At 45.7% G+C, this 27,691-nt stretch overlaps 1 protein-coding gene across 11 annotated transcripts in view; it reads left to right on the plus strand.

Moving 5' to 3' along the window:
• TANC2 (tetratricopeptide repeat, ankyrin repeat and coiled-coil containing 2) overlaps window positions 1-26,020 on the plus strand; it is a 361,352-nt gene extending 335,332 nt beyond the window's left edge. For 7 of the 11 annotated variants that reach the window (XM_042967385.1, XM_042967392.1, XM_042967393.1 and 4 more), the window contains 9 exons: window positions 4,601-4,734; window positions 5,925-6,048; window positions 10,220-10,395; window positions 10,711-10,843; window positions 11,396-11,425; window positions 12,260-12,351; window positions 14,100-14,246; window positions 16,723-16,823; window positions 18,415-26,020. In XM_042967385.1, coding sequence (XP_042823319.1) covers window positions 4,601-4,734; window positions 5,925-6,048; window positions 10,220-10,395; window positions 10,711-10,843; window positions 11,396-11,425; window positions 12,260-12,351; window positions 14,100-14,246; window positions 16,723-16,823; window positions 18,415-20,371 — 2,894 coding nt within the window. In that variant the 3' untranslated portion in view covers window positions 20,372-26,020. The remainder of the gene's footprint in view (window positions 1-4,600; window positions 4,735-5,924; window positions 6,049-10,219; window positions 10,396-10,710; window positions 10,844-11,395; window positions 11,426-12,259; window positions 12,352-14,099; window positions 14,247-16,722; window positions 16,824-18,414) is intronic. The other 4 variants (XM_042967390.1, XM_015540284.2, XM_042967388.1 and 1 more) reach the window with 3 other exon arrangements.
• Window positions 26,021-27,691: the final 1,671 nt, after the last annotated feature.

The following is a 27,691-nucleotide window of genomic DNA, read 5'->3' on the forward strand; positions in this document are numbered from 1 at the left end:
TTCACTACTAATATTGAAGAGACTACGAGTTGCTTTTCAGTCTATAGTGATGGATTTACTAAATATACGTACGTGTTCCTTTCTACCTTGTAGCGCATAGTCATTTACAGTTTATAAAGACCCATCGAACTGTGATGTTTTATTTCTCCAATGGCAAAATCTTATATATGTCCCCTTTATATAGAGAATGAAGGTCTGTGACCTGCAGCCAGCTGGTTGGGTCTTGTACCTACATCCCTGGTCTGAACAACACAATTTTTACCTCAGGAAAATACAGTGGTTGTGATGTTCCCAACAATCTGTATCATTTACTATATCAATTCTAAGGCACCGCTAACTGCAAGAAACTATATAGCCATTATTTTTTGTGCTACTACAAAAAAAGAAACCCTCAGCCTATCAAATGCCACCATTCTTTATTATCACATCACTTGCGAAATTCACCCCAATTTTAGAGTTGTTAAAACGTGAAGGGAAAAAACGCGCATCTTAGAATCAGTGAAGTTTATCTTGGCATATAGTGAAATATTAACTGAGATATAATTTTTATATAGTGGGTTTTCTAAAAGCAGGTCAATAGAATATCCTAGTTGCCTTTGTCCTCCTTTTGCAGCCTCTTTATCCTTCCAAATAGTATCTGCCTACATCCACCCTTCACTATCTGGCTGGTCTCCTCCCATCCCACAGGGTTTCCATAGACTTCTTATGGAACAGTACAGAAGAAAAGCAGTTAAGGTGACAATATTGTTCACCACTCCCTCTTCTCCCTTGTCTTACGAGCATAGACCAAGACCAGCATTAAAAGCTTCTAGCAACTCTGGAGGGCCTGAACCATCCTATGACCCAAAAGAAGCAAGGGTTCACAAAATAAACAAGATGCCCATAACTCATGCCCTTATCATCCTCGCCTGCCTTACTGCAACTGCCTCCTAGCTGATCTTGTCACCCTTTCCTGATTCATCTCCCTTGTGACTTCAGCCAAAGTGATCTTTGTGGGCCACACTCTGTTTATGTCACTTTCTTCCTTACTACCCTTTACTGACCACCTGAACCATTAATGAAGTGATTTAGCATAGCTTAAGAAGACCAGTCATGATCTCTAGCCTCATCTATTGCCTGGCTTCTCTAGTAACTCCAGTAACAATAAACATGTTGTTTCCCACATCAGTGCGAACTTCCTATGTGCTCTCCCTGTGCCTAGCATGCCTCGCCTTGTCTTTGCATGCCTGTAAGTCTTCTATTTCTCTTTCAGCATTTAGCTCAGATTAACATCTCTTCCTAAAGATCACAGACACTTCTTTCTCTGCGTTACCTCCAAAAACATATACACTGGATAGTAGTGTATTTTTTATTTGTCTGTTATCCTTACTCAACCTTGAGTTCCTTGAGAGCAGAGACAGTCAGTGTCTGACAAATAGCTCAATAGATGTTTAATTAATGTTGTTTTGGATACCAGTGATCAGTTTATGTCTCCCCAACCACCTCCCTCTCATTGGCCGTGCACGACCCGTCTGTGTTATGTTCTTTCATGGTTGAAAATAGATAAACAGAAGAGCCATTTGCTTTGCTGCATTCTGCTTAGTGTCACCATCCCATCCAAGGAGACTTTGGCTATTTTCCCAACTCTGAGTTGCATCCTGTCTGCCTCGTTAGACTCCTTAGATGTTTCACTTTGAAAAAAAGACCATTTATGTCAGATAATCTCATCAGATGCTGACAGGCTACGGAACAAATTCTGTTACTGGTCTCTTAGGAGGAGATTTGGCTCCAAACTGCTGTTTGCTCTAAGAATCAGTTTGTTGTTTTATAGAACTGGCTTTACCTTAATCTTCTTTCTTTCAAAAAGTTTTAACAGTTTCTGATAAGACTTCTATAAAATCCAGCCAGAGCAGTTTTTTGCTCTTGGATTTTGAAAAATACAGATCCCATTTTACATAGTTGTGTTGTTCTGAGATGAAATTGGCCAGCTGTGTTAATGGCCATGTCCAGCTATCAGCTGGAGATTCCTGCCAAATTACATCATAACCTAAGCAACAGAGATGATACAACAAAGAAAAAAGCCAAATGGAACATTCCTTCTCATATAAATGTGTTATCCAGTGAGTTGAAATGGGCCAGCCAGAGCAGTCTAACTCCAGGTTAGAGTGAACAATATAAATTTTAGCTTTCAAGATGGGCACTGGTTGTACGTTCTCAACAGTGTTCTATAAACTGGCATCATGGGTGAAAGGCTTGATTCTGAAATACTGTCTATATTTTCTCCAGCAGGCTATAAATTCTTCCATGAAAAAGAATGTATTTACCCTCCCCCACCATACCCAGGGGATTAAAAGGGAGGTTTGCTGCAGCCCTATCACCTCATAGCTACTTTAAATGGAATCAGAAAGTAAGAGTTAGAAAATTTCCCAATCATTTATTTTATGTACCAACAAGATGATTCTTAAGATTCCTAACAAGTGTCTACCCCAGTCAAGTTCTTTTTTTTCCAGTTTTATGGAGATATAATTTTCACGTAACATGTGTAAACTTAAAGGTGTACAACATGATTTCCAGTCAAGTTCTTAAGCCACTCTTATTTTCTCACCCAAGAAGTCCAGTGTTGTTGTTGTTTTTCCTGAACTGTTAGATATATGAACTTGGCGAAGAGGGAAGATCACCTTGATGTAAGGAACAAGAGACAAAACTTCAAGTAAATAATCATACCCACTGATACCTATATTCACTCATTCAGGGCTTGGAAATGACCCTCATCTCAGATAAGCCACTACCCTCCTGTGAGGAATAGGACAGAAATGACAGTGTTAGCAGTTCAAAAATAAAACTGAAAATACACATAAGACAAGGCATAGATACATCTAGTTTGAGTGAATACATCTTCTAAAACTGTCACATTTTTCTTCATAAGCCCTTCTTATCCTTGAGGGAAGAAAAGATCACTTGAAGTTTATCTTAGTGGAAACTACAGGTAGTTAGTTTGGCTTTGCATATGAGTTAACTGTGGATGAATTTGACCAAGCCCAAAGGCAAAAATGCCACAGATTGCCTTCAATGAAAAAAATTTCACGTGACCATTTGATTTGAATTTCTGTTGCTTCCCTGCTTAGATACCAACATTTGCACACTGAAATATTATCTGCACTTACCAAATATTGTCTCTTTCTGATTTGTCTTTGGAGTAGGTAGCCATAATAAAGGAAAGACTTGCTGATCACCACATCAGTTTTCCAAGTCAGTTTGGGAAAATTGACTCTATCCGCATTCTTTTTAAAACACTGAACCTATGCATTTGAGACCCCATGGTCAAATGAAAAATTTATATTTGTTCAAGTATGGATTTAATAGGGCACCTGGGTGGCTCAGTCGGTTGAATGTCCGACTTTGACTCAGGTCATGGTCTTGCAGTTCACAAGTTTGAGCCCCATATCAGGCTCTGCTGTCAGTGCACAGCCCTCTTTGGATCCTCTGTCCCCTTCTCTCTGTCTTGTGCTCTCTCTCTTTCTCAAAAAAATAAACGTTAAAAAAATATATATTAAAAAAATTATGGACTTAGTGGAAAGTATATCTCCAAATCCTTCTTGCAACTATTGAAACCGTACTCAAAGAATGAAATCGGCACCCATGGACTCCCCCCTACTCTATCAAAGATCATGAACGATGGACAGCAGCCCAGAAAGAAGAATGTTAAGTTTCTTTCTGTGTCCCTTATAGTTGCTGTAGCTATTTTTTTCTAATCTGTGATTCCATTATTTTGTATTCAGAAGAACCTTTGTTATACCTCTTCTCTCATCTTTAAGACTATTACCTTGAACAGTTCTGACCCTCATATGAAAATAGTTGCAAATGTACTAGAAACTTCTGTCTCAGCTAATGAAGAAAAAAAAAATGAAAACTGGCCCAAGCCCCTGTGACCTGCAGATCCTGACTTTAGTTCTTTAGGTTTAAGGGTCCAGGAGTAGAGGTTGGCCAGAAGTGGTTCCTGACTAATTCTAAAATAGACCTTACTCTGCAAAGGCCCTTCTGTCTGCATCCCACCCAGGCATAGATAGACCCGTGAAAGGTTTGTAGTGAAGAGGTACCAAAAAAGAGGGAGGTCGAAAGCAGGGATGACAGGCTAGGTAGGAAAAATGAAACCAAGTAAGTTTAATCATAAGTTTATTATTACAGTTGTCTCCATATATTGTGAGCCCATTTAAATGTGATTTTATTGATGATTTTTCTTTAAGAGTTTCTTTCGTGGAAGGGTGCCTGGGTGGCTCAGTTGGTTAAGCATCCAACTTTGGCTCAGGACATGATTTTAGGGTTCCTGGGTTTGAGCCCCACGTTGGGCTCTGTGCTGACAGCTCAGACCCTGGAGCCTGCTTCGGATTCTGTGTCTCCTTCTTTCTCTGCCCTTTCCCCACTTGTACTCTGTCTCTCTCTGTCTCTCAAAAACAAATAAATGTTAAAAATTTTTCCTTCATGGTAAAAGTGGCTAATATCATTATTCTTGGAGGTAAAGTAGCAGTTACATTAATCAAACACAGATATACTTCTGTGCTTAACATAGAGGGCTAGAGAGGACAAGCCCCACCTGTTCTCAGTCTGTGTTCTCTGCCCTTAGCACTGACAGCTGCAGCTGGAAGGGGCAAACTGGAGGTATGTCGTCTGCTCTTGGAACAGGGGGCAGCAGTGGCCCAGCCAAACCGCCGAGGGGCAGTGCCCCTATTCAGCACTGTCCGCCAGGGCCATTGGCAGGTAAGCAGGGCAGCTACTTCCAATCCCTCACGTAGGGGTGAGTTCTAGACAGGGCCCTCTGAGGCCGAGAGCAAAAAAATCACAAAGTTTGGGTTACTCAGCCATCATCAGGTTTGACGACTTGGGCCTTTGTTATTAATATTCTGGTTAACTGAGAATATGTCAGAAAGTTAACATTCAGAATCATCATCATTAAAAAAAAAAACATCAAAAAAATTTTAAGAAAGCGGGGGGCGGGGGGCACCTAGGTGGCTCAATCGGTTAAGCATCCAACTTCGGCTCATGATTTCACAGTTGGTGGGTTTGAGCCCCGCATCAGGCGCTATGCTGACAGCTCAGAGCCTGGAGCCTGCTTCCAGTTCTGTGTCTCTCAATCTCTCTGCCCCTTCCCTGCTTGTGCTTTCTTTCTCTCAAAAATAAATAAATGTTTAAAAAAATTTTTTAAACATCATGATCTATATTGTATAGAAGGACTAGCTACTTTTGGCCTGGTCATGGAGTGACTCCTTCTCGTACCTCACAGTATCCACAGGTTCTCTGAAAGGTTTATACCCCAACAGACCCCTGCTAGCTTGCTTGCAGGTATCTCAGGCTTGCCAAAAGAAAATGTGGTGTATGTAAGTTCTAGCTATGCAGTCTTTCCAGATGTTTGAATTCCAGATAAATGCTAATTTATACACTTAGGATGGAAAAGAAAGCATATTGGTATTAATCTTTGGAAGTATTTGTGTAGAAAAAAAGGCTCTAGAAGCCAAACAGTATTAAAGAGTTATCAAGGACACTTTATTATATTCCCTTCAGTCGTAAGTATTCACCGCAGGTAGGCTTACAACCCCTACAGATCAATAAAAGGGCACTGGCATAAGTAGTGACTTATGTTGGAGCTCCCGTTATGAGATCATCTTTGTCTACGTGTTGGCCTTTTTTATCTTAAATTCTCTTTTACTCAGGGGCTGAGTCAGAAATACACAGTTGGATTTTCATGTGGCTATCCTTTAAAGAGTCAGACATCAAATCACGTGGTACTAGCACTGTGCAGACACTAGAGGGAGTTCTTGCAGCAGAAAGTTACATGCAGAGGTGACTCACCTGTACAGCAGGACGAGATTCCACAGTGTAGGCAACAACATGCATGTGTCTGCCCAGCAGCTCTTCCTGGATAATTTGTCCCTGTTTCTCTGCATTTGCAGATTGTTGATCTTTTACTCACCCATGGCGCTGATGTCAACATGGCAGACAAGCAGGGTCGTACCCCGCTGATGATGGCTGCCTCTGAAGGCCATCTAGGAACTGTGGACTTTCTACTTGCACAAGGTCAGTCCTGGGATCCCAGAGCTGGGGATGGTCAGTGCCGATAGCAACCCAAGGAATTCATGATTTCCAGTGATGGAGTCTAAGAGATGTTAAGAATAGATACTATTCATCTAGTTGGTTAAAATATGAAGGTCTGTCTCCTCTCCTCTTGGATACAGTCGGACCCTTTCACTCTGATAGTCTTTGTTTCTTTATGGCTTGAGGGATTTTTGGTATTCTAATCAAACTAACATATTCTAAATTCTTTAACTCAAATCTGTAATCTTCACACTTTGATTTTTTTAATATACACTCAGCAGATGTTCATCTTCCAAAGACTGCAGTTTTTCTTTATCAGTTATCTTGTAGGCCTGCACAACTAATACTTTTCTTGTATCCAGAGGAGGCAGACAGAGATTAAGACGGTTGCTGACAGTGGGACCCTATATGAGAAATCAGGATATTATTATTTTCCTGTTGTAATAAACTCCTTTGACATTAACCAACATTCATATACTCCTGGTGAATGGGAAATAATAAAGCAGATTGTAGTCACACCACCTTCAAAAGCGTTTCAGGCTCCTTTTGATTGCTCTGACCTCAATCACCTGTACAAAACAGAGGTGCGTGATGGTGGACTTCTATCGTGGGAAAGTCGCACGTGACTCTACAGTACCATCTAGTGGAGTTTGAGCATTCACATGAAGCAGAAGGTAGTCGATTGTGAGGAGCCTAATGATTCCATTCCAGATAGCCTTCCCTCTAAGCAAACTGGACCTAAACATCGATAATTACATCTGTGGGCATGCACACTTCAGGGAAACCAGCCCCCTGAAGAATCACACCCAGGCCAGGTAGTTGAGTTAGGAAGAAAACAAGGTTTCTTCTAAGATTTCAAACTAAAACTCAGCCAAAGATTTATTGGGTCTTTAGCTATATCCTCCAAAGATTTGTTTGTTTCCACAGCCTCAGACTCATAACACTGGGTCTGAACCAGAGAACTGCTCTTCCAGTGTACAAAGTGGTTCTTGCTTCCCCAATACAAGCCAACAAACAAGTCTGGTTTCATGATATCTATCCTCACTTCTGGCAAGAAGGGGTTGGGGGAGAAAAAGGGGCGTACCTAGATTCTCAGGATGAGACGTGGCATGAGTAAATGTCCCAGAACAACCCAAGTCTGCTGGAAAAGGCAGGACCTCTTCAGCCACTGATAACCTTCAGATCACTGCACAGTGTCTGTCACATGCCAATAGAAGCTTATCAGACACAGATTCCAGAGATTTGTTCTCCCTTACCATTGCAGACATGCTGGTCTTTGTACTACTGACCTTCCTCAACTTATGATGGGGTTACGTCCTGATAAACTCAAGTTTAAAATATCTTGTTGAAAATATCTTAAGTCCAGCATGCATTTAATACATCTAACCTACAGAACATAATAGCATAGCATTGCCAACCTAAAACGTGTTCAGAACACTTATATCAGCCTTCAGTTGAGCAAAATCATCTAACACAAAGCCTACTGTATAATAGAGTTGAATATCTTGTATAGCTTATTGAATACTGTACTGAATGTGAAAAACAATGGCTGTGTGGGCCCAGAATGGTTAGAAGTGTATCCGCCGTTAACCCTCATGCTAGTGCAGCTGCCGGCGAGCCGCGGCTCACGGATATTAGCCAGCATCACAAGAGAGCACCGTCCCCACACGTCACTAGCCTGAGAAAAGGTCCAAATTCAAAATTCGCAGGATGGTTTCTACTAAATGCGAATCACTTTCACACCATCGTAAAGTTGAAAAATTGTAAGTCAAACCATCATAAGTCAGGGATCCACAGTATTTCATTTTTTCACACTTAATTCAGAGACTTCCACTAAAGCAACAAACCCTACAAACAGGTATGTAGCCCACATTATTCGCAGAACACTATTCTAGTGATATGCCAGTGAGTGATTTTCTTTTAACTAACACACTATATAAGTCTGTGCCCTCTAAGAGTCTGTAATCTGGGAAGGAAGGAATGGAACAAAAATACCTGAAAAGCCAAGAATCCTAAGAGCTCTCATAAAGGTATTTCAGTTAGGAAAGGGCAGACCTTGAAAGGTGACTAGGAAAAATGTTTTGTTTTAGGGAGGGGATCGTAAATGAAAAGTTAGGGAGGAGAACCAACACACAACAGGTTTAAAGAAATATGCGAGTTGTCCAGTGAACTCATGACGGCTCTTGGGAAGTAAAATTGGAAACGTATGTGGAAAGAAACTGAAAAGGAACAGATTAAAAGAGGTTTTGGCTTAATTCTGAAGGCAATGGGGAGCCTTTCAAGGTTTTTTAAAAGAGAATTGATGCCAGAGTTGTGCTTTAAAAAAAATCACTCTGGCAGTAGTGTGAATAGTAGATTTGATGGAGAAATTAGAGTGGACCAGGGGATCAATTAGGAAGCATTGTAATAGAATAGATGAGAAGTAATGAGGCGCTAATCCAGGTGCAGTAGCTGTTAGAATAGAACAGAAAGGTCAAGTGCAAAAAATGATTTGGGATATAAAGAGCAATTACATGTAGGAAGGGTAGTTGGGTTGAAGCTAATTCCAGAATGTTAAAATGGATGTTTGGAAGAGGTGTGATTCCATTAACTGCAAATGAAAGAAGAGAGAGAAGAGGAAGATTACATATTGAATTTTGGATGTAAATTGAATATACGGGTTTATTTCATGTGTATCTCCAATTAATTTCTTAAATTCCAGCTTTCCTCTTCTATGGAAGGTCAGCTTATCTGTAACATCTAGAACGTTCTTATCCTGCTTCTTCCACCAATGGAGGCTCTGTCCAGGGAATTTATAGATGTTGCATCTGAGAAAACTCCTTAGGTTCTGTCCCACATTCAAATCCATTCTGTGTTAGAGTCAATGTTTTAATTGCAATATATGACAAGATAACCCTATACATAAATGGCTGTCATAAGGGCTAGAGGTATGGTACCTTCTAGCCCTTCATCCTGCTGTGGAAAGCCACAGAGTCTGGTTGCCTGACCTCTAGGGATACAAAGGTGATAGGGCGGGTAACTGCCAAGTAGACCCTGAGCCCAGCTGTGGCACATCTCACATCTGAATCCTGTCCAGCTGAGGAGGCAGCCTGGAAAGTATTCTGTATGCAGTAAGCTGGTCCTAATTTAGTTAGTATAACATGGTAACTGTGTGAAAAGAATTGTCTTAGGTACTCTTCACAACTAGCCAGGAAATGACAGGCTCTTTGCCATCCAAGAGCTTACAGTCTAGTCTAAGAATCAAATGTATATTGAATTTTAGACTAATTACAAAACAGTGTATCAAGTGTGCTTGATCCTTAGAGATGAAAATACAAATGTTGAAGAGAAACAGATGTAGAATACCAAAGAGGCTAAGAGAGTGGGGATGGGATCACTGAAGGCTGACAAGTTTAATTAAACTCTGAATTTCCTTGTGGCCTGGGCTCAGGCTCTTCCCGTGAGTTCATTTCCCCCACATTCTAGGGAGGGAGAAAGTGGCCTGGTACTATCACCAGTAATAAACATGTACTGAGCTCCTCCTGTTTTACAAGATCCTCTCTAGGAGTTTATACTACTACAAATGGAAGACTTTTGCTGAGTTCTGAAAACATTCATCGAGAATTTATTACATGCAAGTAGGATACGTAAAAAAAGATTAATAACGGAATAAGGTGACATATGCAGATTCAAGATGAGGTAACAGTGATCAGAAGCTTCCTGGAAATAGGGGGATTTTGAAATGGTTGCTAGAGAATGGGTAGAAGTGAGGCAGGTCATGGGGAAGGAAAAGATTCCCCATGAGAAAGCAAACATGACCAAAAGTGAGGATACAGAATATTATGGGAGAGTCTAGAGGCAGTGAGCACATCCATTCGGCCCAAGTAGAGGATTCTCCCAGGGGTGTAATGTAATGAAACTTAAGCATAGAGAGGAAGTTTGGGGGTAGATTGTGGAGGACCTGGAATACCCAGTAAAAACAACTGGGCTCTCTTCTACTGAAAGCTTGTAGGATCATTTTTTTTTTAACAGTTTTATTGAAAGACCACTCACATACCAGAAACAAAGCTGTGCATTGGCAGAGCTTACACCTTAAGTACCAGCTTTCCCTCCTGCTCTGAATTTTCATGTTTTTCGGGTTTCCTCAGGCTTGTGTTAATACTTACTCTTGTAGGTGCCTCCATTGCTCTCATGGACAAAGAAGGGCTGACAGCCCTCAGCTGGGCTTGTTTGAAGGGTCATCTCTCAGTAGTACGTTCTCTGGTGGATAATGGAGCCGCTACGGACCATGCTGACAAGAATGGCCGCACCCCGTTGGATCTGGCAGCTTTCTATGGTGATGCCGAGGTGGTGAGTGCCTTTAAACAAGCCTCTGGGTCATAGGGATCTTAGGGAAGGTTCTCCGTCCATAATGTTATCTAGGGTTAAGGGTAGAATAACATGTAGATGATTCCTGATAGAAGGTTCTCAAATCCCTACTTGCTAGAGGACAGGAATATTCAAAACACCACTAAAGATGAAGAATACAGGAATGGCCTGTAAATACCATGGTCCCAGCCTGGTTTAGACCTGTGGTTAAATAAAGTCCAGGCAGCAGCCAGACTCAGTGGAGCAGCGCTGAGCCCTTGCACTTGTGTTAACTGTTCTCCTTGATCCATGTCCTAGGTCCAGTTCCTGGTGGATCACGGGGCCATGATCGAGCATGTTGACTATAGCGGAATGCGCCCTTTGGATAGGGCTGTGGGGTGCCGGAACACTTCTGTTGTTGTCACTCTTCTGAAGAAAGGAGCCAAGATAGGTAGGAGAAAGGAATAAGGTGCTGACCATCTGTGCCCAGGGGCCAGACTGGTCCAGTGGTCTGGCCGCCCTGGATGTTTGGTGTGAGTGTGTGTAGTTTCCCCTCTGCCCTGGCCCAGTTATTGTCCAAGTGAACAGAAAGGCTCTTGGCCCAGAGCAAGCACCATCTGAGCCATGGTCTACACTACTCTGTGTCCAGAATCACATGGTTATCTGCCATGCCCCACGTAGCCTTGACCGGGAGGCTACTCTAAGCACATCTTGGTGCTAATGCCTCTGTGCCAGCCCCGCCCTGTGAGCATCCTCGATCCCTGCGCTGCCCTGAGCCTCTGCTTTCCCTTGCTCTGTATGTGCTTCCGACTCTGCAGTCCCTGCTGCTGCTGTCCCACCTGCTCCCCCATCCCACAGACCTGTAGGCAAGGGTTGGCTGATATGCTGGCTTTTTTGCTGCCTGCCTCTCACTGCTGCTTTTTCCTTCTTTTTTTTTTTTTTTTCACCTTCATCCATTTTTTTTTCCTCTCCTACAACTTTTTGTTTTCTCCTTTCTTTGAAGGTTGTCAGACGTTACCGAGTCGCCCACGAGGTATATTTCACCGCTGTCAGCATCAGGCGTGGTCTGATGGCTTGGTCAGCTTTGCCTTCTCCTCTTTGATTTAGCCTGCATGAGTTCCCTACACCTCTAATCTTTTAATTTACTTCACCTTAAAAGAAGATTTTTTTTAATGACTGTTGTAGAGAATAACTTGAACTTTTGATAACTAACCCTGAAAAGCTTAGTTGGTAAATAATTCAGGTGTCTATAAACTAATCAATTTAACCTCTTCTTTCTCTTTGTGGGTAAAGTCGTCCTCAGTAATGTTGGCTTGTTTCACATCTTTTGACATTCAAATTGTACTCCTGCTTCAGAGTAAATCCCAGGGAGGCCTATTTGATACTTACAAATTAAGGGAGCCTTTAGAATCTTTAATGGTTCCCCTTCTGCAAAGTACAGATTTTTAAATTAAGAGACTAAACAGCTAGGGATTTGGAGTCCCAGGTTCTAAAATAAATTGCCCTTTTTGGATTTTTTAAATCTTGTGGTGACATTTAATGCAAACTCTTTCTCCCGATTACCTTATTTAAAATAACTCCAGACTTAGCCATGGCCTGCCCAAATACAACACACAGGCTTTGCTGCCCTCCTGTGGTGCAGGCTCAGACAGTTCAGATATTCTTATTTTAAGGTGAATACAAATCCAACGCAGCTTCTTGGCAGTGGGAGTCCCTAAGATACTCCCAGGTCTGAAAGATGAGGAAATTGTTGTGGAGCAAGTTGTTCTCTCAGCAGAAATTCCCCCAGGATGTTTTTTTCACCTAGCTTCCTACCACCCTTACATTGTCTGAGTTTTTTACCCATCATGCATCCTGTACACTACAGGTCCAGCCACATGGGCGATGGCCACCTCCAAACCAGACATCATGATCATCCTGTTGAGCAAGCTGATGGAAGAGGGGGACATGTTTTATAAGGTGAGAGGAGGAAGGAACAAAGTTTCCTCAAAGCAGCCACTGACTGTTTTCTATATGTAGAATCTACTAAAGTCTTGACACTCTCATCCTTGTCTCTAGAGGCAGAGGGAGAATGCCATACCTCAGTGATGGGCTCATAAGTTGAGGATCCTGAGTTTTAAATTTCCCAACAAGAGAGCAAAAGTAGCCTACGTAAGCCTGCAGCTGATCAATTTAAACACCAAATTTTACCTAGTTACTAATAGGCAGTTACATAGATTCTGCATGGAATCTGCTGGAAACTCATGGGACAAGTCAAATTATGTAGTACAGATACATAGTACTGTGTCAGGGGCTGCCTGGCTGGCTCAGTCAGAAGAGCACATGACTCTTTATCTCGGGATTGTTAAGTTTGAGCCCCACGCTGTGGGTAGAGATTACTCAAGTATATAAAACTTAAGAAAAAAAAATTACGTGTCATAGTTCTCTGGTTATGTTAAGATTAGCGGCATCTTCTTCTAAAGGTAAATACAAATCCAACCTCACTGAGATATCCCTGGGCCCGAAGATGGGGAATGATTATGTAGCACATTATTTCCATGTCCCACCCATCCCTGTGTAAGAAGTGTACAGAGTTCCTGGGAGCAGGGTTGTATTTCCTGAGGACCCTTTGTGTGAAAGTCATGATAATCTAGGACTCTCAGGCTTCTATGAAACTTGAGTCCTGACCCAACCAGGATTACACGTGACTTCCAAGAAGGGTCTCATTACTCTAGGACTTTGGGATAGCACTGCTGTCAAGAATCTAAGCCCTGGTTAGAATATAATTTCTGATATTCTGAGACAAGGAGTCCTACCTCCTAATGAGGTTAGGCAAGCTACTGCTGTTCCCACCCAGAATTCTACCTTGGCCAACTCTAGATCTGTCCTTAATGAATGGTGCTGCAGAGAAAATCAAAAGGTCAGGATCCCTGGTGGAGTTGCAGCTGTACAGAAGGAATGGAGTAGATTAAGATCAGCTAAATGAATGGGAGATGTCTCGTGCATCATTCTGAGCTCAGCTGATAGATTTTCAGATACAAAATGTAAGAAAAGTTCAAGGCTCCTGTGACCAGATCCCTAGGCTGGGATTTACTTCATTGTGGAAAATCCCTCCTGCACAGATGGATCACACATTCTAAACTTCTCTTCTCTACTACCACCTTACCCCAAGCCTTTTTTAAAAACAGGGGAAAACTGACTGATACTGTTTATTCACTGAGATTAGGGAAGCAACAGCTAGACTGTTTTAGCTCCCACCTCCTTGTAAGGAAGAGAATGACCTCTCCTAGGGGACTGGCAAGGTGGGACATCAAACAGGAAAAGAACTTTCCAGGCAGGCCAAAAGTAAAGAAGTAGTAATAACTCTGGAGTGGTTGAGACTAGGAAATGTTGTGTGTCCCAGGGAGATCAGGTCAAGAAAAAGCTCCTTTGAAATGAGCAAGGTCCGTCTCTTGGGAATCCAGTTGGGAAGCTGGAGGTTCCAGGTGTTGGTTCTCTGGCTTAGGTCTTGGGTATTCCCTTCAACCTTGCCCTTCCTGCCAGGCGAGTTTCCTGTTGAAAAGACTGGGCCCTCTGCTCTCACCACCAGGGCCAGACCTACTCCCTAGGCTGGTGGTTGGGAGGGCTAGCTTAGTACTTGCTGCGGAGAGGAGGAAGGGAGTGGGGCCACACCTCCTCAGCTGCTCAGCAGACCAACTGTGTGTTTTGCCGTCTTGTACTCCCGTTAGAAAGGTAAAGTAAAGGAAGCTGCCCAGCGCTACCAGTACGCTCTGAAGAAATTCCCTAGAGAAGGGTTTGGTGAGGACTTGAAAACCTTCCGGGAACTAAAGGTGTCTCTCCTCCTCAACCTCTCTCGATGTCGCAGGAAAATGAACGTAAGTCCCTCTCCTCCCAGCTGCTTTCTACAGCCCTGGAAGTTGACAGCCCGTGTCACTCACTGGCTCTTACCAGGCCCCTGAAATCGTTCTCTGCCCCATTTGGAACTTGGTTGTCCTTCACAGAGCACTGACATTTGCAATTTGAAAGAAATCAAGTCTAAGTACAATCCGTATCTGAAACTATAAAAAAGTTAATGCTGTGGGCACTTCGGTAGCTTTATGAATTTTTAGTTCCCACTGAAAGTGATTGGAATACCATCATCATTACCTCCTACCCCCAAGTCAGTTTTCTGGTCTTTGGGAAAATGTGAGAGCAGTGGTCACTAGAATTCCAGCTGCAATTAGATATGAATTTTAGTCACACCCTTCCTTTCTCATAGACCCCTAGTCACTTAAGGCAGGGCTGGAAAGAAGGCTCAGGACCATGGACTTCAAGGTTTATTTCAAAGGCTAGTCTTGAACTTTTCCCTCCTCTCCTCATCTTTTTACTCCAGCGTGCCATGTCCATTCTTGTCAAAGAGGGAATCTTAGAACTCTTCCTGGTCCATTGTTATCTCCCACGTAGTACTTGGTCCTTCTCACCAGCCACGCACATACCGTCTCTGATGCCCTCAGCCACTGCTCCTGTGACACACAGATGCTCCCAGGCCAAGAACCCTCTCTCAGAGACTGGGAGTAGCTGAGATCGTGTCAGGAATCTCTGACAGCCCCCACCTGAGGTCTCACAGTTACTTCAGGAGCTAAAAACAACCCACGCCAAACAGGAATGCTGATACTTAGAGAGCTCAGCTGTGCAGAAGTGAGATTTCAGCTGCAGGGGCAGGGGGTCTGCTGGCATTTCCAGAGAGGGGGTCTGCTAGCAGTTGTGTACACGACCTTCACATCCTCCGTCTAAACCCTGGCAACGAGAAGAGCCTTGTAGACGCACGTGTCTCAGAGGACACAGTTACGGCCCAAGGAGGCAGAGTTGCCCCAGGTGCTGAGGAGAGGGGGAACACAGTAGCGGTTCCTGTGGGAAGGGGACACCCCAGGGGAAGGCAGTGAGGCCCTTCTGTGAAACATAACCATATCAGCAGTACCCAGGGCCCCCGTGGCAGCAACCCGTGAGAATGAGATGAAGCTAGGAGCTGCCGCCAGCCTGCTGCCTTCTCTTTTGCCTGAACAAATAATCTGCTCCTTAGAAGCATTCCAAATCTTGCCAGGAATGGTGATTGTCCAAAAGAAAAGAAGGGTAAGGTTGGAAACAGAGTAGCAATAGGTGACTCCCATAAGATGGAATACTTCCTCTCTATAGAGCTCCACACTTGCTCAGAAACAGGTGACAGCCACCCCCCATGACCAACACTGAACCAAACACCTGAGGTCTGTGTCTCAGAGATGGCCCATCACTTTTTCTGGTTAATTTCTACCCATGCCCCAGGCCCTTGTTCCACCTCAGGAACACGCATGTCACCAGAGGTTACTGTACTAAGGCTCTGACATTGAAAGAAGAGAAAGCACTCTGTCTTTAGCTTAGTATGGAAGGCTGCCTTTAAACGTACGGCTCTGTTACCCAGGTGCCTGTTCCCAGGGTTCTCCTAGGAGGACACATGAGACCACACTCCTCAGGGACCCCACTCCTCAGATCACACCCTCAGGGACCCTCAGGATCAAGAGATGAGGGGACAACACAGACCCCGGTCATAGCCTTGGCCCTCTCTTATTTTAATTTTTTTGTTTTAAATGCATCTAAGTAGGGAACCAGTTCAGAGAAGGAGAGGCCAGAGAAGCCCCTGTGAAATAGAAAGGAAAACCAGTTACCGAGGCTCTGCCATGTGCCGGAAACCGCATCGGGGGCTTTCCAATGCATCATCCCACTTAGTTGCACTTGCAGAGTAGACATGGGTGAGAACACACGGCACACCCTCTCAGGGGCTCCAGGGGGGACCAGAGGCCTGAACCCAAGTCTGTCTGGGGTCCCTACCCTATCTGGTCTCCATGGTCAGTGCGGTTCTCCTTTACGCAGACCTCATCCTGCTGGAGCTCGCTCACCCGTTAGGAAGCCGAGGAATAGTGGGTGTGACAGGAAGCCGGGGGTAGGATGAGCGCCTGCGTGAGGTACATTGATGTGTTTGCCTCACACACACCGTGTAACAAGAGTCCCGGTTTCCAACTTCAGGAGCTTCACTGGGTTAACATCTGGCTTCTGGGCTAGAAAGAACTTCGTTAGAACAGCAGAAAGAAGGCAAATTAAAAGTATCTTCATGCTTCTGGGCAGATAAATTCCCCGGGAGCTGTTGCAGGGCCACACAGGGCAAAGGTGAAGGAACTCCCAGTCTGGGCCACGTGGCTAGAGCCGTGCCAGGCATGTCGAGAATCCCAGGTGTTCCATCCATTAATGTCAAACAAATGTACCTGTAATCTGTTTTATTCCCAAATTGTCTATTTTTCATATCTCTTCAATGACTCATTTGCACACCTATTGTAATGACAGGATTTTGGAATGGCGGAGGAATTTGCTACTAAGGCCTTGGAGCTGAAACCGAAATCTTATGAAGCTTACTATGCGAGAGCAAGGGCCAAACGCAGCAGCAGGTGAGGAGAGAGAGAGAGAGGGTGAAAAGCAAGAGATCTCTGTTCCGAAAATCCGGCCAAAGCCATGTAGGCCGTCCTGGGACCTATGTACCCAAATGTGTCTATCCCTGAAGACTTTTAGGGCCAAGCTTTGGGGATGGCTCCCATAGCGCAGAGTTCCGCTTAAGACTGGCAAGTCTTCAGGGCTGTGGAGCTCTACAACATTTCACTTTGGGAGAAAAATGCCTTTGCGTTGTTGGAGAATGGCACCTTCTTCCAAGAAGCCTCTGCCGTATCTCAGTCACTTTTTAACCCCTAAAGCAGATAGCATAAAGAGACACTGGTGACTTAAGAAGAGGTCACATAAGCAAAACATCTTCCTGGCCCTTTTAGAGAAATAGGATGGGTCACTTACACCACAGGCTCCTCTTTCTTTTCCTAGAGGCATTTGAGGAGTCCCTGTGGTATTCAGTCTTCCTTCTGGGGCTCTCCTCAAGTCTGGTGGCATCAAACCTCCTCCTCACCTAAATCCCCACCACCACCACACCACACACTCATGGAGACAGGAGGTCCTTGCTGCCAGGATTGAGGGGGCCCAAGAGAAACTCCATCCCTCGTGTCCATCTGCTGTGGCTTGGCCAATGGGAAGGAAAGGCTCCAGAAAGACCTAGAACCAGCCATCACTGATCTTTGGATAACTTGTCACTGTCCTCGATGCTTCCTGCCCAGTGCCCTCCCCTTCTCCTTAACATGGCCTGGGAAAGAACTGCTTCAGGGTCAGTGTTGTGGCCAGGGGCGATATGGTCCTGAAAAACCAAATCCAGGTTAAGTCTCAGCAATGATGGTGGCAGAAATATTAGTCTTAACTAGCTGGGGTAACAGAGTCCTTACAGAAGCTTGACTATCAAATTCTCTTTTTCCCCAGATAATTCCTTCCCCACAAGGCCAGTTGCCCCTTTCCTGGGCGATCTTAATAGAGAGGATGGGGATATCTCTGAGAGTTCTTGTCCTCATCTGTAAATTAGAATCCGAGTTGCCTAGTCAGCAAGCGTCATACCTGCCCAGCTCTGATGTAGCAGAACAGAGGAGCAACAGTGCTGGGGGGCAAGGGGAAGAAAAGGGCGGAGGACAGTCTTCTGGCCTAGGACGGAACAGGCCTGAAATTCGGAGCCAAAATATCGAGAATATAAAGAAAAAATTATGCTGCATCAGCAAGATTCTTAAATATTGTAGTTAACTGTTTTTTTGCTAAGCTAATTGACAGTGACCCTGTAAATGACAACCCCACCCAACTCTGATACTGCCTGGTGTGCATTTGGGCACTAAGAGAATCTTCCTGAAGGGCCTGGCTGGACTGATGAAATGGGGCCATTTCTCTACTAATCCCAGAGAGGCCAGAAGGAAGATGGAGGGTAAACGGGCTAAGGAAGCATTCTGGACTCTTCCAGAATGACAGCCTACCTGTTTCCTTCCTTACAAATCAAACAAAACCACCCCCCAGACCCCCACAGATGCCACCCCAGTTCTCTAAAATAGCGACCGTGGTCCTCAGCTCTTGGTGATTCCCGTTGACTCAGAATAACCCCGGTTCCTGTGTTTACATTTTGTCAAGCAGACAGTTTGCAGCAGCCTTAGAGGATCTGAACGAGGCCATCAAGCTCTGCCCAAACAACCGTGAGATCCAGAGGCTCCTGCTGCGCGTGGAGGAAGAGTGCCGACAGATGCAGCCGCCGCCGCCGCCGCCTCAGCAGCCGCCTCAGCCGCCGCTACCAGAAGAAACGGAACCCGAAGCACAGCACGAAGATGTATACTCTGTACAGGATATGTTCGAGGAGGAGTACCTGGAACAGGATGTTGAAAATGTCTCCATTGGCCTCCAGACCGAAGCTCGGCCCAGTCAGGGGCTCCCGATAATCCAGAGCCCGCCCTCCTCCCCAGCCCATCGGGACTCAGCCTACATCTCTAGCTCACCGCTCGGCTCGCATCAGGTCTTTGACTTCCGTTCCAGTAGTTCTGTAGGCTCTCCCACCAGACAGAGCTATCAGTCCACCTCACCCGCTCTTTCTCCAACTCACCAGAACTCTCACTACAGGCCCAGCCCACCACATACGTCCCCAGCCCACCAGAGCGGGTCTTACCGCTTTAGCCCCCCTCCCGTGGGAGGGCCAGGCAAGGACTATCCAAGCCCTCCTCCGTCCCCCCTCCGTAGAGGCCCTCAGTACCGGGCCAGCCCTCCAGCTGAAAGCATGAGTGTCTACAGATCCCAGTCGGGCTCACCCGTGCGCTATCAGCAAGAAACAAATGTTAGTCAGCTTCCTGGCAGACCAAAATCTCCATTATCCAAAATGGCCCAGCGGCCCTATCAGATGCCTCAGCTTCCTGTGGCAGTTCCCCAGCAAGGGCTCAGGCTACAGCCTGCCAAGGCCCAGATTGTGAGAAGCAACCAGCCCAGCTCAGCGGTTCATTCGAGCACCGTCCTCTCCGCAGGGGCCTATGGCCAAGTAGCCCACTCAATGGCTAGTAAATACCAGTCTTCGCAAGGAGACATGGGAGTAAGTCAGAGCCGGTTGGTTTACCAAGGGTCAATTGGGGGGATTGTAGGGGATGGGAGGCCCGTGCAGCACGTCCAGGCCAGCCTGAGTGCAGGTGCCATCTGTCAGCATGGAGGGTTGACCAAAGAAGACCTTCCACAGCGACCTTCCTCAGCATATCGAGGTGGTATGAGATACAGCCAGACACCACAGATTGGCCGTAGCCAGTCTGCATCCTATTACCCGGTCTGTCACTCAAAACTAGATCTGGAGCGCTCCTCCAGCCAACTAGGTTCCCCTGATGTGTCACATTTAATCAGAAGACCTATTAGTGTCAACCCTAATGAAATCAAACCCCACCCACCAACTCCCAGGCCATTGCTGCACTCCCAAAGCGTAGGCCTGCGCTTCTCTCCATCTAGCAATAGTATCTCATCAGCCTCCAACCTCACTCCTACCTTCCGGCCATCTTCCTCGATTCAACAAATGGAGATCCCACTAAAACCGGCGTATGATAGGTCATGTGACGAGCTGTCACCGGTGTCTCCCACTCAGGGAGGTTACCCCAGTGAGCCCACCCGATCCAGGACCACACCATTCATGGGGATCATAGATAAAACAGCCCGGACTCAACAGTACCCCCACCTTCACCAGCAGAATCGGACCTGGGCCGTGTCATCCGTGGATACCGTTCTCAGTCCCACGTCTCCAGGCAACCTGCCTCAGCCTGAGTCCTTCAGTCCACCATCATCCATCAGCAACATTGCCTTTTATAACAAAACCAACAATGCACAGAATGGCCATTTGCTGGAGGACGATTATTACAGCCCCCATGGGATGCTGGCTAATGGGTCCCGCGGAGACCTCCTGGAGAGAGTCGGCCAGGCCTCCTCATACCCCGATGTGAAGGTGGCGCGGACCCTCCCTGTGGCTCAGGCATATCAGGACAACCTGTACCGGCAGCTGTCCCGGGACTCTCGACAAGGGCAGACATCCCCTATCAAACCAAAGAGACCATTTGTGGAGTCTAATGTTTAAAAGACGTTCGTTGGAGTGAGACCCATATGTTTTCACTGCACATCTTCAGGCTTGGTTTCCACATCTGAGGTAGTTCTCTGGCTTAATTTCTCATGCAGTTTCTGTGTGGTGTTTAGAGGTGGCAGCCCCGTGCTGGAGTTCTTTGCATGCAGCCGACTGGGAAGCTGGCCTCCCGTGAGCCAGGACTTCAGTTTCTCTCGTCTGTGCCCCAGCCACATGCTCTCTCCCTCTCTTCCGATGCCAGCGAGGAGATTGTTGTGCCGTGTGCTTTAACCCAGGGAGATCAGACACACTGGTCAGCTTTTTCCAGGAGACAATCGCTTTCACTGATGTTCTTGTTGTGTAAATGTCTTTCTCCTTTTTTACAAAAATAAGATGTTCTTGTTCGTTTTCTTCTAGGAACTTTAGAAAGAGTATGACGCCCCTTTGCCTTTGCATTCTTATCCAGTGTTATCCAAATAGCCAACCCCAGTGCATTCTTGTGCCATGGTGTCCTCCCCTGGACTGCCAGCTCCCTGCAGTCATCAGGTCTAGAATGTTCATTTAGATTATCGCTGGTCTTCCTACGGGGGCAAAAGGATCAAGGAGAAAGAGAAGAAACAGGTCAATTAAATTAGAAGAAAAAAAATATATATATATATATAATTATTTGAAATGTCACTATGTTGATTTTTCAAGAAGCGTTTTATGAATATTTAAAGAACAACTATCCCTTTAAATAGTTCACCCAGCCAAGGAAATTGGATGAGAATCATGGATATTTTTAAATAATCCACTGAGAGTTATCCTTTAGGTTTTTAGCCAACAATTAACTATTAAAAGCTATTGATTTTCCATGGGGTGGGGGGATACATAAATACATAGAGAGAGGAAGAAAGACTGTTCTGGATTCTCAGAAAAAGGCTATAGAAAATCTCTTGTCTTGGCGAAGTCTACTTTTTAAGTCCTGGTACATCACTGAGCATCATATCTCCTAAAAGCAAACTCTTCGCCAAAGTTTGGTACAATAGTCCTGTCGGGTCTTCACCTGGAGCCACATTGTGTTCTACTGGCCCTCTTTCTTTTAAACCCACATGGTACCGTGAAGAAATTGGTTCTTTGAGAAGCAAATTGAATTCTCTTGGGGCTGTAAGACTTTATTCCTGGAGTTTGCACCCAGGACTGTTGCACCCCATGCCAGGTGTCGTCTGATTCCGTTTCAAGATCTATAGTTTCATTATCTGTTTACTCTAGGAATTGTTTCTTCGTTTCTTTCTCTAGGTAGGAGGGTTTGGGGAGTGATCTTTGAAAACCAGGCACAGTGAAGTGTTTCAGGGAGCAGACAGACCCCTTTCAGCCCTGGGTGGGGGAACATGAGATAGATAGCAGGTCCTCTGATGCAGTTACCCTCCACACTTCTTCTGTGTCTTGAGGTCGTTTGCTGACCTGTCCTTTGCGTGACTGAGGCCAGCACAAGATGGACAGCAAGAACACTGAAACCAAAGCCTTAGCACAGGCCTGGTACTGACTGCGCATCAGCTCTTAGAACTTAAGAAGCTGAACAACAGAGAATCAATTCTCTGTTACTACGAATCATTCTGCTCTTGTGAGTAAAGAAAGGGCTATAGGAAGGGCAGTTTCCTGAATAAAAATCCAGATGTGACCAGACCTGTTTGTCATAGTAAGTGTCCTCTGAAAGTATCACTAAGACCTGGGGAGCATGCAGCTGAGATCAGAAACATTTCTCTACCAATTTAGATTCTGCCAAATGGACGGACCCCTCAGCCCCCAAGCCCGACACAGGCCAGGACTTGTCTCGGGGCCAGCTCAAGACCCAGAATCTTCCCACTCTCAGATGCCCAGGGACTGTCTCCTACTCAGACCAGGGTGGGCGCCAGTGTCTTGTCCCTTCCCTTCCCTTCCCCCTCTCTTGCTTCCATCTAGAAGGGGAAGTGTAGAGCTGTAGCATCAGCCTGTAGCCGGGAGCCCAGCTCCCGCTTTGCCCAGGTCTCAGCCCTACAGGGCCCTTTGCATCTCACCCCTCCCTGCCCACCTCTCACTGAGGAGCTGCTGCTACATTCTGAAAGATGTCCGTGTCTGTGAGGAAAGTGCCCCTGTGTGTCTGGAATGCCACACACACCACCTGCACTCAGCTGTCTAGGTGAGCGAGCAGCTTCTGCACCTCCCAGACATGCCACTGATGCCACTTGTCCCCAGGGTGTCTCTCGGCTCTCCTGGACAAACCGGAGATTTAGGGTCTATGCCTTATTGGGCAAAACACTTAAAACAGTCAAAATGCCATTCTTTTTTAGCCATTATAAGAGGGAGTGAATGTCACCACTGGGCGCCAGTTGAGTTTGACTAGAAAATGCCGACTGGACCTGATTGGGGGCAGGAGACCATTTTTCCTTGCTCAGCTGACTGCCCATGCCCTGTTGTGCTACTTCACTGCCATGGGATGATCTTAGTACTGTATCCCGGAGACGCCCTCTCCCCCAGCAGCACTCACTGAGTCCGTGTCTGGCTTCTGGTGGGGGAAGTTTTTCAGATGAAACTGGTTAAGTTCCAGTCACCCAATTCACACACCCTGAAATGGAGACAGTGGTAACAGACTTTAGCCTCTAGGTTTCTCACCAAATTGTACGTTTGTGTTCACCCAGAATTCTTGCACTAATGGGTTTCCATCACATCATGTCTATAAATGGGTGCACTTTACTGTTTGAATTTGTAACTCTGATAAATACTGGATATTTAAGTGTGCGTAATGTCTTCATTAGAAAATAGCAGAACCGCTCTTGTCTTTTAGTGTATCTTTCAAGGGAAAAAAACGGAAAAAAAAGGAAAGAAATCAAGCAGTGGATCACAACATTTATAGCACAAGAAATAACTGTTGTATATAAGCATCAAAAGGATTAAGAATTTTTAAATACAAAAAATATTTGCAGTGATTTTAAAGTGCTTTTCCAGCAATTTTCTTAGGGACTCCTGAGACATGGTTACTTTATTTACTGGATCAGTAAGGCACACAATTAACAATTAAAAATTAATGTTTATTTACAAAGTAAAGGGAAAACCTGTGTAACATGAGAATTTGGCATGGACAAAATGGAGACCATTTTGTATCTGCTGTTGTATCTTGTCCGGGTTGCAGACGTGCACTATTAAAGCCCCAAATTAATAGAGCACAAACCCTTCTTGTTCCTCTCCCACGTGCCCCTCTTTCTAGATGTGTTTAACTTAAACTCGAAGGCTCAGGAAAATTCCACTAATTAGAATCATGTACAGTACCCCAGGTCGTTGTCCAGAGATACAAGTTTGCTAATTTAGTTAAGCCTGGATTATTAAACACTTTTCCTAAATTATTGTAAACAGAACAGCCTAGAGAAAGGTATTCTCAGTCCTTATATTGTATAGTAGTTTATGAACCCCTCTCTAAATATTGGTATTTTTATATCCCAGAGATGTACCCAATAGAAAAATTAACCAGTATCTAATTTAATATCCATAAGTATTTTCCTTAGATTTTAGTCATATACAGTGGGTTATGTAGACGTCACCTTGCTTCAACCATATTCTACCACTAGGTGTCACTGTGGCTCTGCACCAGGCTCGTCTGGTGGCAAAGACCGGCAGCGCGTCCTCTGGAGGGGCTGCTTCCAGGGCAGCAGGCAGGCCCAGAGGGTTCAGGAAGGAGGGGACAAAGACCCGGAAAGGGGTCTTCACGCATCCGTGCCAGTCGTGGCAAGATAAGCTCTTTGACCGCTACCTGCTTTTGGACCTTCAGCCAGGCAGAGGCCCGGAGAACGTTGACTAGAACTCCCTTCCTCTGATGGCCGGGTGGGTATGAGGAAGTCTCCTTTACTCCCCATGAGCTCCCCTCTCAGTTCCTCTTGGCCTCCAACTTGTACAACTCCAGAGATGTCACAGGTGGGTGGTTTGGTTCAAAAATAGTTATTTTTCTACTGCAGAAATGCCTTGGACAAAACCAGTTGCTCACTGAACCTTTGCCACAAAATGGAACAGGCTCCCCAGGGGGCAGGGTGTCCCCTCCCTGTCCCAGCCTCTCCCACCCTGTCTGTCTGTCCTTGGGCTGCCCACTTCTCACGAAGCCAACTTGCAAAGGCAGCCTGCTGCTGCTTCCACACCAAGGCCTGTGCCGCCCCGTTGCGCGCACGTTGGGAGGTGTGGCTTTTTCTCCTTTTCCTCTAGGAATTCCAGACTGACCATCTACCATGACTAACAACAATGAACAAAAAGGGCTTAGGGGTAAGAGCTACCTACAAAGACGTGTCATGGAAACCTTCACCATGCAATGCCTTGAACTCAGCTCTGGCTGCTCCCAAGAAAAGGTGGCTGGCTGGGGGCCTGGACACAAGCACAATGGGAATGGTGGAGCCACTGTGCAGAGCTACTTGAATAATCACTGGGTCTTCATCAACTCCTTTTATAACACAGACCACTCAAGGGCTGAAGTGTTGGTAACCTGCATTTCGGTGTCCAATGCCTCACAGCTGCTGAACCACCCTGAGATGCTTGTGGCCACGTGATGGCCACAGTCAGAGCTTTGAAAGTCAGTACCAAATGAATGCGTAATTGGACACCAAAAATCAAGTGTTACTTTCATGTTTCCTCACCCATACCATCTCACTTCTTCCTGCTGACTCTGATAATCTCCACTAAGCTGACCTGTCAGGTTTTTAGCTGAATGCATATAGATGCAGGCCAGCATCACTCTTGTTTTTCAGACAGACCTACTCTGTGGACAGGAAGGAGCCTAGCTGCTTTGTTTTTGTAGCACTTACTGGCTGGAGTTTTCTTTTGCCTAATCACTAACCAGAACACCTGGTTAGGGGGACTCCCCTCGATCCCTTCGGTCCCCAGGACCAGACAGAGAGTTAATTCTGGAAAATTTAGTACTTGAATGTACCTGCCTTATTGTGTACCAGCTTACTGGAAAAAAAGATAGAAAAGCCGGCTCCAGATCTCTCCTCCATTCACAGGTTATTTTGGAAATCCTGTAAGTTACACTTCCTGTTCTAGTTTATTTTTGTTTTTGTTTTTTCCTTTGGCTGATTCCTGCTGAGTGGGGCCAGTTCCTCCTCAGGCTCAGGGCAGGTGCCATTCTCAGGCATGGCCTCCTTTCCATCCAGCGCAGCATCTCCGTCTCTGTTCTGTCTCCTCCAAATCCAAGATGATTTTAATTAGTACAGACATGTACAGTCTACAATTAAAGAGTGATTTGTACTAATATGATTTTGATTCTTCCTCCTCTTTGCTGTCCTTTCAAGACACTTGCTGGAAAAAGCTTTAATGCACTTAGTTTTCCTTTAGGTTTTCTATGACTCAGATGTAAAGGACTTTCTCTGTACAGTATATTATCCAATGCATGTTTGTTCTCTCTCCCGATATATTGAACACCACACAGTTGTGAACTCGTGCAGTGGGGATGTCCCGCACCCCACAGAGGCATCTAGCCCCCTGTGTATAAGGAAAGACATTTTCCTTTGCTGTACTTGCTTGAGCAGTTGTATTGTCTGTACATGTGAGCTGTGTGAGGTAGATGTGAAAAGGTAAATGAATGCATTCTCCTGCCCATGTGTACAGATCGCCATCCGTACAATGAACTGTATGTATGAAAGCAAATGTACTTATTTATAAAGGGTAACACTTGGAAAAACACGGCGTTGTGGTGCTTTCTCCTTACGTTACGATACCTGCCCGGGGGGGCTGACTCAGGCTCCCCCTCACTGAGGCCTGCCGTGCCGAGGAGCCCTCCCCCAGGGACACGACTTTGGCAGGTTAAGACAGAGGCCACATTCCTGATGATTTGGTTGGTCTCTTGCGGAACAAGCAGAGTCACCCCTTTGGGCTCATATTCACTCAGCGAAGTGACTGAGCACCTCCTCGGAGTTGGGACAGCGCTGTAGGCGCTCGTGAGATCTGTGGCTAAGACAAGACGGTTCTAAGGGCCTTTCAGTGAAGGCTTGCAGCGCCCGCTGAGAAAGAGAGGCTTTTTCTTTGGTGAGTTTCTCTCCAGCCAAACCAAGGGAGCACCGAGCTCTTCTTGTTTCATTGTAGTAGCTGAGGCCCGCACCCCCGTCTTGCTGCCTGAAGCGGGCTGCGGTGGGAGCCCGAGGTGAGGGGACAGCCCCAGCTAGAGTCCTTGAGGCTAACTCCGTCAAAGCTTCTTCCAGTGGCTTCATCTTCTCTTCAGAAATCTGGCCAGAATTTGCCATCCTCACCGTCTAGAGAGCTAGACGGCTGCATTGTAAATGGAGAGGCTGCGGGTTTCCTGCCCGGCTGGTACCTCTCTGTCTACTGCAGGGACAAGCAAGGGAAGAGACCGCTTCCTCTAGACACCACGTTGTGCTGAACAAACATCCCTGTTGCATAACCACATCCATTTCCCCCAAACAGAGCCGGGGAAGCAGGAAAACTCCGGGCACGCAGTCACGCACCCTAGATGCCAGAGTGGCCTTCAGAGAGGAGAGGAGAGGACTCCGGAAGCAACCACCTGCTTGGTCTGAAAACTTTGGGACTCGGGGGGTTCCAAACCCAGTAAGGTGAGGGACTCCTGAGGAGGTGAAGGAGAGGAGATGCGTGTCTAGAAGGAGAGGCGTGACCTTCGTGTCTGGGATCATTTGAATATTCACAAACACAAAGACCCTTGATCCAGAAGTGAGCACAAGAGCCGGAAGTGAGACAGCCTGCAAACGGGCCAGCTGCTTCTCCCCGCACACTGAGAGCCAGCTGTGATCTTGACTGAGCGATCAGCTTGGGACATGTATCATGCCACGTGCTTTGCATGCTTTTAAGCGAATGAAGTTTCGCACAGAAGCCTTGATTCAGGAGAAAGATTCTACAGATGCAGAAAGCAAAGACCTCTGGAGAACACAGAAAATAAAGTAAATGTTAGGAAGGACTCCTGTTCCCCAAGGATTACTCCTCAGAGGATTTGCTGCAGGGGTCCCTTTAACTAGTGTTTTGTTTTAGGTGACGGGAGCACAGTGTATCCCAGCATGAGATCCAGCCCAACTTCATATAAACACATCTCCTGCCTGGGTCTTAGGAACTGCTCTCAAGTGGAATCCCGCCTCGTTCTCAAACCTTTGCTCCTCTCCTTAAGGAATAAAGAGACATCTCTTTTAAAAGGTAGAAAGTTGAGTGACTACTAGGGAAAACTTCTTGCCGAGGCCCTTACCACGCTCCACCCTCCAGGCCACTGTCTCTGGGTTGGGAAAAGGGTTTCTCTAACCATGAGGAAGAGCCTCCCGCTCTGGGTCCAGAGACTGAACAGCCCCTGGGCCATGACAGAGATCACGAATCGCTTTACCTTCTGTG

This window comes from Panthera tigris, chromosome E1, assembly GCF_018350195.1.
Source record: "Panthera tigris isolate Pti1 chromosome E1, P.tigris_Pti1_mat1.1, whole genome shotgun sequence".
In the NCBI taxonomy this organism is placed as follows: Eukaryota; Metazoa; Chordata; class Mammalia; order Carnivora; family Felidae; genus Panthera; species Panthera tigris.